Source organism: Dreissena polymorpha, chromosome 1, assembly GCF_020536995.1.
Source record: "Dreissena polymorpha isolate Duluth1 chromosome 1, UMN_Dpol_1.0, whole genome shotgun sequence".
NCBI lineage: Eukaryota > Metazoa > Mollusca > Bivalvia > Myida > Dreissenidae > Dreissena > Dreissena polymorpha.
In genome coordinates, this window is record NC_068355.1 from 144,864,058 (window position 1) to 144,880,227 (window position 16,170).

General features: G+C 33.2%; 1 protein-coding gene across 1 annotated transcript in view; it reads left to right on the forward strand.

Annotated features, from left to right (window-relative positions):
- Positions 1 to 2,096: 2,096 nt before the first annotated feature.
- The window catches only part of LOC127855840 (heat shock 70 kDa protein 12A-like), a 34,937-nt gene continuing 20,863 nt past the window's right edge, over positions 2,097 to 16,170 (forward strand). The window contains exons 1-9 of the mRNA XM_052391761.1: positions 2,097 to 2,105; positions 8,759 to 8,909; positions 9,399 to 9,547; positions 9,791 to 9,870; positions 9,980 to 10,118; positions 10,357 to 10,504; positions 11,291 to 11,425; positions 11,537 to 11,745; positions 11,978 to 12,585. Of these exons, the coding sequence (XP_052247721.1) occupies positions 2,097 to 2,105; positions 8,759 to 8,909; positions 9,399 to 9,547; positions 9,791 to 9,870; positions 9,980 to 10,118; positions 10,357 to 10,504; positions 11,291 to 11,425; positions 11,537 to 11,745; positions 11,978 to 12,585 (1,628 nt within the window). The remainder of the gene's footprint in view (positions 2,106 to 8,758; positions 8,910 to 9,398; positions 9,548 to 9,790; positions 9,871 to 9,979; positions 10,119 to 10,356; positions 10,505 to 11,290; positions 11,426 to 11,536; positions 11,746 to 11,977; positions 12,586 to 16,170) is intronic.

The following is a 16,170-nucleotide window of genomic DNA, read 5'->3' on the forward strand; positions in this document are numbered from 1 at the left end:
TCCCCTGAGAACTCCGAGCCTGGGTCTGCCGCTGAGTCTGGCAGCGAAAGCGGTTATGGGTCCGGCTCCGAATCAGATTGAGCTATCTGGCGTAACCTCCCTTGAATTAGCTTACAACAAAACATGTTGAAGTAACCTCCCTTGCATTTAAGCATAGCACATTGTTTGGGTTGGCCCATTTGCATAGAAAATCGTTGTAAACTGTCTTCATTTCACTTTTTTATATGTCTTAAATAGTGCATTTTGTGTTCATTGTGAAAATACAAGTGTGGTGCCCGTAAATGTTTTATTGTTTTTCATACGTATTTGGGCATCTTTTGATTTAAGGTTGCAAGTGGTTTTCATTATGCTCTACCATGCTTAGTTGATTGACAAAATGCACATGGCTTTGCCTTTGTATCTGTTTGTAAATAATTTATATTTCTAGTTCTTTATACATGTTAGACAAAAAGAAACCTTATTGCTTTTGGACAAACGAAATTTTGGTATAAAAAGCAAAATAAGCATTCAGTTTAACTATGATCAACAGAAAAATAATTTTGTTTAGGTAAAAGAAAACAAGTTAGATCCATTAAATCTTACATCACAAGACAGTGCTGAACATGTTTCTTTCATTAAATAAAGGCAACCATGTGTTCTTGTAAAAAAAAGATATAAATTCCAAATAGATGTTTGGTGTGTGTTTCATTTTTGTTTGATATTGCAATGAAAACAAATCTTTCCTAATCAAACTACAATTCTGTGTATATTTTCAATTTGTCATGCAACAATAAAAATCCAGTAACAATCTTATTTAACATATTGGTTTCTCCAACATATTAAAAACATTGCTAAAACTAAACACATAATTAAATCTTAAGCTGCCTAAAGTGGATTGGTTTAATCGTTGCGACATTCAATTGTTAAAGCCACGTTTTGCGATATGTCGTTGCTGAGAGACCATATGTTAATCCATTGAGGAACTTCGTAGTAAATCTATTGAGGCACTTGTAAACACTTCATTTTATCGACGTTGTTTGAAGGACGCTGTGATAAACATTCTAAAGCCTATCACGTAACGCCAATTTAGGCCGTTTACATAGTTTTATTTGTCTAAGTAAGAAAATATTCAACTACCGATTGTTGACGTCGGTGTACGAAGTGTTGTTTTTATTTCATTTCTATCTACCGCAATAAAGTTACTGTTAATGTGCAGTGTATTGTGTTTTATGCGTAGGACAAAACATTTCGCATGAATGATATCTGTCCAACACATCTACAAACATGCATACATTCACGGGCACGTTGCCACTTCAGTGTTTTGACCGAACTGATATTCAACGACGGTACATGCAGGATTGGTTTCGGTAACTATCACCTGTTTATTCAATACAATGGCCACACAGATAAGCATACTTAAGGTAGTACAACTGTAATGGGCAATATTCCAAAACCCATTAAAAGTATTATTGTCATAAACTTAATACCATATGTGGTCTTAGTACAAATTTTTAGGGTGGCTTTCCATAAAAAAAAAAAATCGTGATTTTTTCTGTATGATGACTCATAATTAGAATTTTCTTCTAAATAAAATTTTCCCTGGGGATAAATAAATTCAATAAACTCATATTTTTTAGCATTTTATGTTGACAATGGTTGTATATTTAGGATATGATTGTAGATAATAAAATAATATAATACAAGACAATGGAGTAATAACAATTATTAAAAAATCTGATTTATTATGTAAGGTCCTTCAAAACTACAAGTTCGACCCGTGTATGCAAATATCACCCATTCAAAATTTTCTTTTTTTTATAAGTTGTATGTTATTTCTTCGGAATTTGAGCATTTATATTTTATCAGAGACATGTGATCAGCTTAAATCAAAGTAAAAAAACCAATTTGCCCGTGCATATTTTGAACAATGCACTAAAATCTAAAAGGACTATTAGAAATATTTTTCAAGAAATTCAATACCACATAATGGCAAATGGTCAAAATATGCAAAATAAACAGAGTCATTTACCAATTCAGTTATCACCTTCAATGTTCTTACTCTCTTAATACATATATTGAATACATTATGCAGTAATGCTAAATCTGCCAATGTAGGGATGGCGTTGGTGAGGTGGGGGTGGGGGTGGGGGATCGAGGCATAAGTAGGTCTGAAAAGTGAAAAAAAACTAGTTGTATAGTATGTTTTTTTCTTTGTTAACCAAGATCTATAACATTGTTAGATTTAAATTCTAATGACCACCTACCTAGCAAGCTTGTATTCATTTAATAACAATGTACAAACAAAAATATTAATGCAAAATTTCATAACGAAACTAAATAAGCGTATACTTTATGTTCCTCTGACATGGACAGGCTCTGAAAACCAGACACGACCTGAATGGCGCACTGAGATTGATAGGCGGCAAGCACGTTCAATGCGTTATTCAATGCAAAAATGAATTTCTTTTCTGGAAATATATATACCTTGCAATATAATTACAAATGCTGTGTCAAATTATAAAAAATCGTACCGTTTTTGCCGTTACATTATGCATCAACATTAACTGTCCAGCGCCGTTTGAACAATTGTTTACATACATTTCAACTGGCCGACATTTTAAACGCACGAGTGATTTCATTGGTCCAATGCGAAGTTGTGTCTTTACTCCTGAAGATTTCATTCATTAATCTGATCGTTGACTAGTAGGTCACGCGAGTTGTGTATCGTGTAAATTATTAAAATTTGACCAAGCATTTATAAAAATATTATAACATATGTACATTTCCAGAAAGGAAATTCATTTCTGCATTGAAAAAGATCGAGTTTATGGAAATGGCTGCGCAATTGATAATTATGGCTGTTCAAAGCGATGCATCCTGTTTTGGGGGTAATTTTTAGTTGAAAACCTTGTTATATATATATATTTGATAGTGAATTTATTGTTTGAAAGAAGTTTTTTGTTTGTTATAAATTGATAATTTTTCATTCAAAATGATGTTTTACTAATTAAAATCATAGCCGCACGCTAATCACACGCGCTTCACGTTTGTCAGCGTCTTTTTTACTAAGATACTTGTAGTCCATGATTGTAATCACTAGCTTGTCAGACTGATGGTTTCCCTTCTTGACAAAGTGCTTTCGTCCCTGTAACACGCCTTCGTCTGTGAACATACCAGTGTCAATATATTCTGAGCCTTCGTCTTATTGAAGAAAACGTTCATCAGTATACTTATTTATTTTGACAGCTTCATGAGCTTAAAAGTCTTATTCATTGACATTATGTATTTTATGTTCATATGAACAAACTGGTTGGAAGTTGTGGCAATAAATCATATTTTGGGCGTACTGGAATAGTTTTCTCAAGGCAGATTGTCGGCAACAATGTAAAGAAGATGCAATAAGGCAAGGTATGTACATAGCCTGTAGGACATCTTCACTGGGACGCGGACCGTTTCCAGATGGAATAACACTATTCACAGGCTTATTCCGAATGATAATGACCAAATGATGGATTTCCTAAATAGTGGAAGGATCAACCTGGAAAATCACTTAAAGAATATGTAATGCTAATTAAGTGTTGAGATATCTTTGAAGATTATTGCAAATTTTATTCGATTTGCTATTTTACAGACAACCATTATTTTTGCAGAACTCGTTATGTACAGTTAGAAAAACGAAAATAGAACCCCTTAAGAAATGTTTAGATTTTTACAACTGCATACAATTATTTTACATACATGTATATTCGGTACATATTATTTCCACTCGGTTGATAATAGTTTCAATATTGTTTACGATGTTTAAACCGGATAACAAGAGAATGTTCGTAGTTATAGTCATTAATAAGCGGCAAATAAATTAAAACTCATATAAGTGTAAACTATTAACTGTACAGCACTTCTTAAGGACTCGTAAACTCACGATACGAATGATACTATGAGGAGATTACAAGGGAGTTAATCGAAACATGGTAGGATAACGTGGTCAGTATCGGGATGCTCAATCTTTTTATCACACTTTACACAATTTTTTTTATATTATGTAAGATTTCAGAAGACACAATTGAATATCAATAATAATTTAGATCAATGTTTTCTGTAATAAGTGGGTGAGGAAAGCAAACATGATTACTAACGAGAAATTCAGAATTATTGAGTCTTCGTTAGATCAATTAAAAATGCATACATATAATAAAATAACATAGCAGTGATATGCATTACTGGAAAATGTATACTTTACCTTCTTCAAGTATCTAGAATGTCTTTCGTTTTTTACGTCTGAACGCTTTTACCTAAATTACCCTGTGTTTAAACCACAAATGACCACTGATACATGTATACTCGTATTAATTATTTACTTCCGCATATTTATCCACTGTTCAGCGATTTTTTTTTAAAGCGCTCTAATTTAATAATGTTTACACAGATTAGAATTCAGTAGTCTTCGGCAGGTGTTCGTTTCAATCATTTATGTGTTGCCCGTTTCCATATAACATTGGGATTGTTCGATATACGTTCATTAATTTCGATAAGAGCTAAATAGCCATTCGGAAATAATCATATGTTTCAGATTATAGTGTTTTGAAATAAAATATAGTGTTCAACGTTTTATATTTAGTTTTCGCGTAGAAAAAACGAGGTAGATTTGTTACATGAATATAAATCAATTTCCTGTTATATCCGTAGAATTAGTATAGATTATACGTGATAATACAACAATAAAAATTAATTTGTCAAGAAAACGAAACATTCAAATAAAAGAAAGTGCGGTTTATCTTTTTCGGTCCGAAACGATAGACATCGCTCCTGTTATTTGTTGTATTCTAAGTTTTCACTCCATACTTAGAGATAAATATTAGCAGCGTTGCAGTTCCGAAATTCGTTTTGCTCACCCAATAAAATGATTAAGGGTCAAATGAAACGCACTTCGGGCTTAAGTTATCATCGCGTGAAAGTAAGTGCACCCTATTAGAAGAGCTCAAGATAAAGGGAGTTTTCAACTTTCTTATTAATTGTGTGGCTACGCTTGAGTATCGTCTTGATGATGCGATTCTAATGAGTACTCACGACATAGGATTTTATGAAGAACAAAGGTGTAAGACCCCTTCGCTCCAGTCATTTATAGCTCTGCTATAAGTAAAATTAAACACGATCGTGTTGATCCACACAATCCGTTGTATTCTGTTCGTCTCTCTGAATCTCAAGTTACAACTAAAAAACAAGTTTATTACGTAGCCAATTATTTCCGGTCGTCAAATGTAGTTATTCAGAAATAAGCATTTAATCTTATTTAAAAATTGCAGTTATCATATTAATCGTTTTAATTAAAATTAATGTGATTTTTGAAAACGAACAACGTCATTGGTTATATTGCACGTGTGTTTGTAATGCATAGTTATGCATAGATTCCCAACGTGTCTCTCTTGACTATGCACATGGATTCGTGCTTCAAAATGTTCGGTAAAAATAGCCATAATATACATACATACATTTCAGGTCGAAGATAAAACTTTGTTATCAGAGTGCCAAATTAGCTGAAAGTCCCTGTTCTCCGGAGTGTCCTTCATCGGGAATGAAAGTGTCTGCAACTTCATGAATACCGCCTATTAAAACATGCTCTATCTTCGTTTATATTTCATTGAATATTATCAAAATTTCAAATTTAAAACACAAGAGATTACTCAACATGCTGGAATATCAAACAATTTCTTGAAATATGTTTAAGCAGTTTTATTTTGTTGATCTTTAAAAAAAAACGAGGAACTTACCTCTCGCGCGTGGCTTTTGTTTTTCTCTGTTCACGAGGTGCCGAAGTATCCGCATTAATAGTGTTGGTACACTTATTGTCAGAGACTCGATCAAGTAAATTTGTTATTCTGCCACACATTACCAATTTAAATTGTACCTTATGGCCTTGATTTAAGACGCACGTGACCCAGATTAAAACGTATGCTAGATTATGCCAAAAGTTAACATTCTGGCCAAGTGTTATGAATATTGAATCATAAAGGAGGGCTGTATAGTGAGGACAAGGTGTTTTTAATATTTGACTTGGTAATCTTCTGTTTCAAAGCTCGTGACACAGATCAAAACTTAGCCTCAATATTTTCGGCATGAAAATTCTTATAAAGTTTCAGCACGATTGCGTGATACAAGTGGCTTTATGCTTGATAAGAATGTTTGTTTTTTAATGCACATGAGCCAGATTCGATCTAGTCCTAGATAGCGACTAGATAAACATTTAAACCAAGTTTTATCGAGATTTAAATAGTAGCATTGCTCTTAAAGAGGTAACACAGTTTGTTTAAGATTTTACACGGGACCTTATTTCCGGACGTTGAAAATTATTCAAACCTTGCTAAATTTGTGTTATCAATACTGAGTGATAAATGTTACTTCTAGAATGGTTATACAGTTTTTATCGCATGCAATTAAATACAAACGTCGCCTAGATATTGCTTAGATAAATATTAAGACCAAATTCCATTAAAATCCATTATTCCATTATTATTCCATTATCGTATTAAAAATGTGGCCTCTAGATTGGTATAGAGTAACAAATTGACGACGCAGGACACATGAAAAACAACGCACGACGAACGACGACGGACGCCGGACAGCGGGAACCAACAATAGCTCAGTTTGAGTATTTCTGTTTGACTGAATAGCGTTCAAAGCGTGAATGTCTTTCAACAAAAGAGATAGGAACATTTCTTTATTCATTACACGAATGCGACTCAATATTCCACGCGTTGTGATTTCTAATTCGATTTAAGTAGTAAAGTGCAACCTTAAAAAAGAGTGCTACCAAACGATTTGTAAGACAATGACAATATAGATGGCAATATGTTTCATTAACATCCCTTAAACTATATACGATACTTTAAACGATAAATGTTATCAAATAGATTGTCTAACCTTAATTCACATTCAATCGCTTTGTATAATAATGTTCTAGACTTGCTTGGTAATCTTTAACATGTAATACGGAACTCACTAATGTTATTGTAACACAATTAAATAGAAAATAATTCTCGCTGATATTGTAGTTGGCAAGATATTTAAAACACTGGTTCCACTGTTGATTTTTAAAATTATTGCGACGAGTGGAACTATTACAAGTTTAAAGTGTGGGTATCGCATTCACGGAATAGTAGACAATATACTTCCGCCTAGAGCAATAATCGGGCGACATTAAAGTCTAGTTTGTGGAATGGTAAGTACTAAGTGTTGTTTTGAATTGTTGAAATGTTTTCTGACTTTATTCAGCATTCGTTTTAAACATTTTGTTAAGAACCATCTTATTAACGAATTCACGCTAGTAATTAAACCTTGTCTGTAATTCGTTTGAAAATATTGGCTTCAATTCGTTTGAAAATATTGGTAATCGAAACTGAACGGATATTGAAATTGCGAAATCTTACAATGAATTAGTTTGGTTAATTTACTTCCGCCTAGAGAGGTTTCCTCGTCCTTAGTGTTACGGATTAGTTATACTTTTAACATGGCATGCTACTATTTTTGTTGAATATATTTTAATCATTATTAACAACTCAAACATGGTATCATTTTGTTGTGCAGATAGTTTATGTTTAATGTTGTATTATTTTCTTTGTAAATAGAAGGAAATAAATGTATACAGTACGACAAAATCGAAATTGAAAATGAATAACAATGCATTAAGTAATATAACATGTTTATTTTTATTTTTATTTTTATTTGTTGTTACGCTCAGAATGTTTATCAAATGTCCATAGTTTAGATATAAAAAACGAATGTGTGATTTATGATCACATTGACATTCTACGTGAGAAAAACGAAACTGATGTTTTTCTTTCCTACTAAAATATTTCATAATGTCTTAACGACAAATATAAAATATAAGTCCTTCTTAATATTTAAGATTTTGAATACACTTTCAAGTGATAACGTTAAAATTAAGTTAATTGCAATAATATGTTTGTTTTTACTTCACTCTTCAATTGAATAAAGCTAGAAGATTGACTAGTAATTAGATATCAGAAAAACAAATATTTCTAAGCCATTATTTTATTATCTTTTTATACATCTACTGACACAAATTAATACGTATCTTATGAGATAAACGGAGAGCACTTCATATGAGCTGTAGATTGATATACTCCCTAAAAATCATTGCAGTTGGTAGTTCTATAGTAAATTCGAAAATATCGATGTTCACTGAAAATATACCAATTTAAAATCCTGAGTGTGAGTGTGTGTGTGTGTGTGTAAATTACAGTGCTTATGAATATTCCGTTTGCAAGCGTTTATTTACTTTTGTGGTGCACGCGTATAAAATTATAAAATGGTTTTTGTATCATAGCATGAATACAGGGGCGGGGCCAGAGTTTTAGTTTGGCGGGGGCAGGAGAGACTATAGCAGATGTTAAGTTAAAGAAAATCAAGCAAGCAAAAATCTATAAAACGCAAACTAACCACTAACTCATAATTGGATCAATTAGATAATTCAACAGGGGTATTTTCTAGCATGCATATTAAATATTGCTTCTAAATTAAAGTCCAAATTGCATTCGACAAGCAATAACAGTAAACCATTGAAAAGCGAGAGTCCCATTTGACTCCTATGTGGATTCGTTATAAACGTTAAAGATGAGTTTGCCCTTAATTCACTTTCCGACGTCACATACGATTCATATATATTCTAATAATTTTATTTGGAACGGGCCTTAAGTCGTTCACTTGACTCCGGGCGCGAATTTATCAAAATGCGTTTAAATGAATGCTATGCTGTTAATAGGCTGCAAAAGGACAAGCTTTAGTGGTTGCCGCAATCGATTTTGGGACGACCTACTCGGGCTGGGCATTTTCATTTAAACACGATTACGATCGGGATCCGACAAAAGTGTCAGCAAAAACATGGACCGGTGGCCAGCTTACTTCCTTAAAAGGTTCAAACATAAATAAGCTTCACATTATAATAATTCGTAACAAAAACCTACTATTAAGTATGTGTTATTGTAGATGTAAATATGATATTATACTATTAATTGTTATATTTTGTATGGTCAGTGTTTTATTTCTGTGTATTCCGTTTTAATTTATCATTACGCACATTATCATAACGTATGCCTTATGTGTGTAAAATTGTGTGTAAAATTGGTTTGACTCAAGTTTTATTTGTTTTTTTTTTAATGCTGTGCTCTGGTATGTTTTGTCATGTTTTATATTGTGAGCACAAATCTAGTTTATACTCCAATATCACACTTTAATATCGATTACCTTAATATTAATCTGTGTGTTTATACCAAACGTTTTGTTTATTAATTTAAATGTAAATGCATGTAAAATACAATTCTAATCAAATAAAAACATGAGGTTGATTCTCGACTTCAATTTATAAAAATATTAACTATTGAACGGAATCCTGTTTGGTCCAGGTCCAACGTGTATATTGATAAAGCCAGACGGAAAGACACTTGAGGCATTTGCATATGATGCAGAAACTCGCTACAGTGAACTGAGCGAAAACAATGAACACAAACAATGGTACTACTTTCGAAGGTTCAAAATGGAATTGTGGAAGAAGGTAAAACTTTACAAATACCATGTTCACGTGATGGAATTATAGTGTGTACAGTTTAATTTTAGTGCATGTCCCCTCAAGTAAATTGATGAATTGGTCTTATTGCTATTCCGAAAAAAAAACAGTTGGTTTTACTATTCAATGTTAAGTACAAATAAAAGATCTTGTCTAATATAAACCTTCAGAATATATTAGTAAACAAAAATGCGACAGTGATAAAGTCATTTGCGTTCTTTGTTTTTCTAGTCCATTCATAAAGACACAGTCTTAGAAGACGAATGTGGCCGAGAGCTCCTAGCATTGACAGTGTTTTCCCTGTCAATCAGGTACGTCAAGAATGTTTCAAGTCTCTGGATGTAGTGTGGAGGTTAACGCGTACTATCCAGTATAGAAAACAATCCTAGGAATTACATTGTGTACATTTATTAACAATAGATTCATGAAGGATGATCTGTGCAAGATATCGGAAAGTCAAGTGGCAGGATTGAAAGCAGACGACATTCACTGGGTCCTGACCGTGCCTGCTATTTGGAATGATTCAGCAAAACAGTTTATGAGATTGGCTGCGGAGCAGGTATGCATTTACATAGCTGGTAGTGTAATAAGTAAAATATATGTTCAGGGTGTATACGTTTCATTAATGCATAAATGATGATACACTAATTGTTTTATGAGCCCATTAATGCATTCCATTCGTTTCATGACTAGTCATATATACATTCCTATGTGAAATAAGAAATTCATTTACTTTTCGTACATTACCAAAATAATATTGATAATTGTTTCATGTCAAGTTTTCTTTATCGATTTAGGCCGGGATTTCATCGGACAAGCTTACCCTTGCACTTGAACCAGAAGCAGCCTCACTGTACTGCAGATACCTTCCTGTCCAGAAGGATGGAGAATCAAGTCTTTCAACACTGAAGGCTGGAAAGAAATATTTAGTTCTAGATGCAGGAGGTACAGTCCCCCAAATTTCCCATTATAATAATATTAATATTATAATTAATAAATAATAAAAATAATAATCATTAGCGCGTTCACATCGTATTCTTTTTTGTATGTCGTTGATATTTATGTATTATTTATTTAAGCCCACCTGTCCAGTTTTGAACAATACATCATATGCTCTGAACAGTACTATTACACAAATACATGTTTAATATATGTTTAATAGAACTAATAAATGCCATACAAGCGTACACAATTAAACGTTTTGCAAAAATTGAAAAGGATATTTAAACAGTTGCAATCACAACATCTACACCTATGTTTGATGTTCCGCCGTAGAAAACGCAATTATGGATTCGCCTTCCGAATCATAGTATTGTAAAATACGTCAAATCACTCTTATATACCTAAAAGTTCATCACACAATTCACTCGGCAGCCAGAGGAATAACACAGCAATTTAGCCCCGCTTTTTATGTAAACTTAGAAAAGTCAGATTCAAGTTTTGTGGTCGACATTGACTCCTTCAAAATCAATGATGTTGCACATGGGTAACTGATGTGTATGTGTCAATGATCGGTCTTTTTTTTTTAAATATTAGGAACATTCTTGGCAAATTCATAGCACAGTCTTAATTAACATTACAATTTATATTAAATGAAATGTTTAGAGAGACAATAGTAAATCAAAATATATCGACTTAAAATATTTTGGCTTCAAGTACCTTTGTTTTAACAATAGCATTTCTCAATCGTTTGAAAACCAATCCTACCACTATACAACTTACTTATTCAAGGTGGAACAATTGATATTACGGTCCACGAAGTATGCACAGGAGATAACCTAAAAGAGCTCCACAAGGCAAGCGGAGGTGACTGGGGAGGAACGAAAGTTGATGCAGCATTTATAGAATTTCTTGGAAAGATCACAGGTACAAAATACCATATTAGTTTTGAGTTTTTTTCTTGACTGTGTAATAATTTGTCTATGATGATGCGTTGCATGTTTTTTCTTTTATTTATGTTACTTTATGTGTATATAGATAAAAAGGCAATGCAGAAATTCAAAGATGTAAATATGGAAGACTACATTGAACTTCTTCGTGATTTTGAGATAAAGAAGAGAGCTATAGACACTTCAAAGCCTGGTAAAATAACCATTAAAGTTCCCATTTCACTGATTGATCATGTGAAAGATGTAACAGGAAAGACATTGAAAGACAAATTGCAATCATTGGGTTACGGAAATAAGGTAGGTTACATGAATGAAAAATCGTTTCTAGTAGTTATGTTTATGATGTCCGTTCAAGAACGGTGAGATATTGCCTACACCTATATCAAATAATGCAAACTTTTAAGTGGATACTTATTTCGGAAAAAGAAGACATTAACAAAAGACCATGTATTTATATATTAATTTATTTATCCATTTATTTTCAAGAAGTAAGTAGTGTTGGTAAATTATGGTATGGTTTTGATCATAGGTTACGCTGGCTGGGGATAAAATTCGCTTGGATCCAGATATAATGCGTTCGTTCTTTAGCACATCTTTGACGCAAATCGTCGAACATGTCTCTGATTTGCTACGAAAGGTAGAATGCAGTGGCGTGGAGGCCATATTGATGGTTGGGGGATACTCCGAGTGCATGCTTCTCAAAGAAGCCATCAAACAGCGGTTTTCGCAATTGAAAATCATCGTTCCACCCGATGCAGGGCTTGCAGTTTTGAAGGGTGCAGTCATATATGGCCATTCTCCCATGACCATTACCGAGCGCGTTTCAAAGTACACATACGGTACAGATATATCAAGCACCTTCATCGCCGGGGAGCATCCATGGTCTAAATTTCAGATTCTCAAAGATGGTTCCATACGGTGTTCAGATATATTTTCCAAACTTGTTGAAGTTGGAGATAAGCTTGTTGTCGGCCAAGCACAGAATGAGGAATCATACACACCAGTATTTGATGATCAGAAAGCTTTGGGTGTTACAATATTTGCCACTAGTGACAAAAATCCCAAATTTACAACCGATGTCGGATGCCAGAAAATTGGCGCTATAAGCGTACCACTTGCCGGCAGTGGGAAAGAACGGTCAGTTAAGGTTCGGATCATTTTTGGTGGTACTGAAATTACAGTAGAGTGCCAGGAAACAGCTACGGGAAAAATCACACGGTTGCCAATTAACTTCCTGATTTGAATTATGTCTCGTGTTGAAAGAGCAAATGTCTAAGGACATACATATCCGAGTGTAAAGTGTTATTTTGTTTCGCTATTGTGGGTACGAGGAATAGCGGTCAGTTTCCCTAATCTTTCCAGGTTCAACGTCCTCGTCAAACCCAGGATTTGTTAAACGTTATCATGCAATATTACCGTAAACATAACAACTTTAGGGATGGCTTCCGTGAATGTTAAACAGTTTAAACCGTGTTCACTTGAAAGTACGACGGTGTTATAAGGATGAGAATCAAATACATGCCATACGTCTATTGTCTGTAGACTAAGTGTGACATTAGTATGTCTTTTTCATTTTAACGTATTCACGCAAATTTAAGAACGATGCCCTCTGACACCTTTTGCTTTATTGTAAATGTTTAGGCAAGATTCACTTGTCTTTGTAAAACTAATTATTTTAAAAATATTGTCGACACCTGCTTTACAATGGTTGTGTCAATTATGTTTGTGTGTTTACATTGTTGTTCATGCTGTTGTCGTTTACCGTCATCCTTTTACTTTGACACGGATTGATAGATTTTTATTGTAATCATTGTACTTTTACTTGATTATATCACATTTTGCAAACAAAATGCGTGTGAAAAATATTTTACTTGTTTGTATTGTGGGGTTTTGTTTTGAAAGAATCTTAAGGAACCTATTTAATCTAACTAGTATACTTTTCATTTATATGCAAATGCACATCATCTTTATTGGACATTGTGTTAACTCTCATGCAATATTAACCCCAACAGTATCATCTTTAGGAATGTCTTCCGTGAATGCTCAGCATTCCGAAACGTTTTCACTTGAAACTTCAAAAACGCCGTTGTCACAAACTTGATTATCAAAAACATACCATAAGTCTTTATTATGTATTCAGACAGTATTCCGTCTCTTTTTATTTCAACGGATTCAATAAGAAATATAAGAGCGCATTCCTCTGACATATTGTGTTTCATTGACAATATTTAGGCACGATTCATTAGCCTTTGTTATACAATTTTTTTCTCGACACCTGCATTATAATGGTTATGTCAACTATGTGTGTGTGTTTACAATGTAGATTCATACTGTTGTCGTTTACAGGCATCCTTTTACTTTGACAAGCATTGATAGAATTTTATTGTATTGAATGCACTTGTACTTGAGTATACCACATTCTGTGGAAATTATTGTATTTGTTTGTATTGGGATGTTTTGTTTTGAAATAGTCTTAAGGAACCATTTACATCTAACTCGTATACGTTTTATTTTATATTCGAATGTATATAATCTGAATGGGAAAGTGTGTTAAGTAAGTAATGTATTTTACTCAAAAACACGTTAGTCAAATGGCGGTTCTAAATATCCGTGCGGAATGGTGTATGACTTTCAGTTGCAGAGGACAAGGATGTTCGTTATATATCTATTGAAGTATGTATAATTTAAACTTGTGATCAAAAGTGCAAAATTAGTTTTGATCACAGTGGCATATTTTGAAACAACTCTGTGCAAGACTTCTGCATGATTCAAAATACCAAATATCTGGTAACTAGCTTTAATCTTTAGAGTAAAGAATTGTGTTACAATTTCACTATATACATATAAGAGTAACAAGTTACGAGTGACGCAGCGTTGGGCCAATTTTGAACCGCATGAAAAATGACTTGATCAAACTTACTACAAGAGTAATACATAATGTATAATATCGAGACACATCAGCTCTGGGACTTGTGACTATAGTGAATCAGCTTTGCGGTGTTGAATTTGATAGAATTACTCTATATAAATCATATAATATCAATGGTAAGGCTAGTATAGACCTAAGTGTGATTATTTTGTATGAGTAGTGAAACACCTTTTTCTAGCAAATGTACGTTTTGTTTTATTAATCTACTAAACACAATATGAAAACGAAACCAAAATTTATTAAGAAATATATAATTTTATTCGAGATTTTGTAATATTAACAATTTACCGTCCGAATATTAGTGCATGAACTAATATCATTACTTTAACTCACTATCCACAGATGTTGATTTTGTATAAAAAAAACTTTAAACCGACGAAACATGTCTTTTGTAATGTCTAAACGCCGTGCTCATTTTGTATTTATAAGAACTGTTACCATTTAATTAAAAGTACTAAAATGACGTATTGGAGTCTTTCAACATTCAGTGAATGATATTTACTTTCCTATTTTGGACAATTTGAATTTAATGTCAGGTTGAATCTTACATGCTAATGCCAAAAACGAACATACATGTTAACAATTGTGTGCGCTTATTGAACACTTGTATAATTATGTAGAATGTGTGTAATTTATATAAAGAATAGCATGTTACTATTGTGTATGCGTACATGTATCATATGTGTACAAGAAATTTATGCACGGACAAGCTTTCCTGGTCGATTCTTTTTAATCATGTAGCGTTGGTGTAGTATACACTGTGTAGTTACGACGTCTACAATAAATATCTTTAATTTATCATTTCCGAACACAGATTCGCCTTTTATATTTTATAGTATTTGTCAACTTTTGCATGTTTGTGAATGTCGAGTAATTTTTCGTGGTCAAGAACATTCAAACGCATAACGGCCAGAGTCGTTGTGACATGTGTTTAGGTCAGTAGCAGCCATGACAGGTCAGTGCTGCATTAAGTAGACCATTTTCAGCCCACATTGACTTGAAAAGTTCATTTTGAACCGAATAACTACGAATCAATGAGCATATAGTGCGAACATAGCACGCCTTTGCAAATACATTATATGCAAAGAAAATGTGTTTAATACCACAAATCATCGTTAAATAATTATGTGTCTTCGTTTAATGCAAAAAAACTGAAAAAGGCAAAAAAAAGGATTAACATTTTATGAACGATTCGAATTCATAGTAAACAGCAAATCAGCTTATCCGAAAAAGTACGTTCAGTTTATACTGTTAAACAAATGTCGGAGTCAATGTGTGCATCAAATGACTCTAAACATGCAACCATCTTTTGTATGTTTGACATAACCAATCAACCGATTAGCAGAGCTCTCCTCAACGAAGTATCGCTACTGTGAGCATAACAAATCATTATGGTCGCCGTTGCTTAGTCGATATGGTGACCGTATAACGACCGGGAAGTCACTGGTTTTAATCCTAATGTGAGAACGTTCTTAAGATCTCCCACAAAGACACTATGTAGAACTCGAAAGCGTTTCAATAAGCCTTCCAACAGACTCGAGCTAAAATTAATAGGTTAAACTAAATCAGTCAATGGTAGGATAAAGTATTACAATGTGCACTTAATTGTTAGATATGTCATTAGCGCAATGAAGAGTGTGTTTAAAAAGCGGTAGATTTTGGTAATAAAACCCATAAACCTTCATACTTAAATCACATTACATGTATGCAATATGATTCACGCATTCCAAAATAGCGTTTCAATCAGTAACTGTTGTAAGAAACAACAAATTTAATACAATGGTTGTTCATTG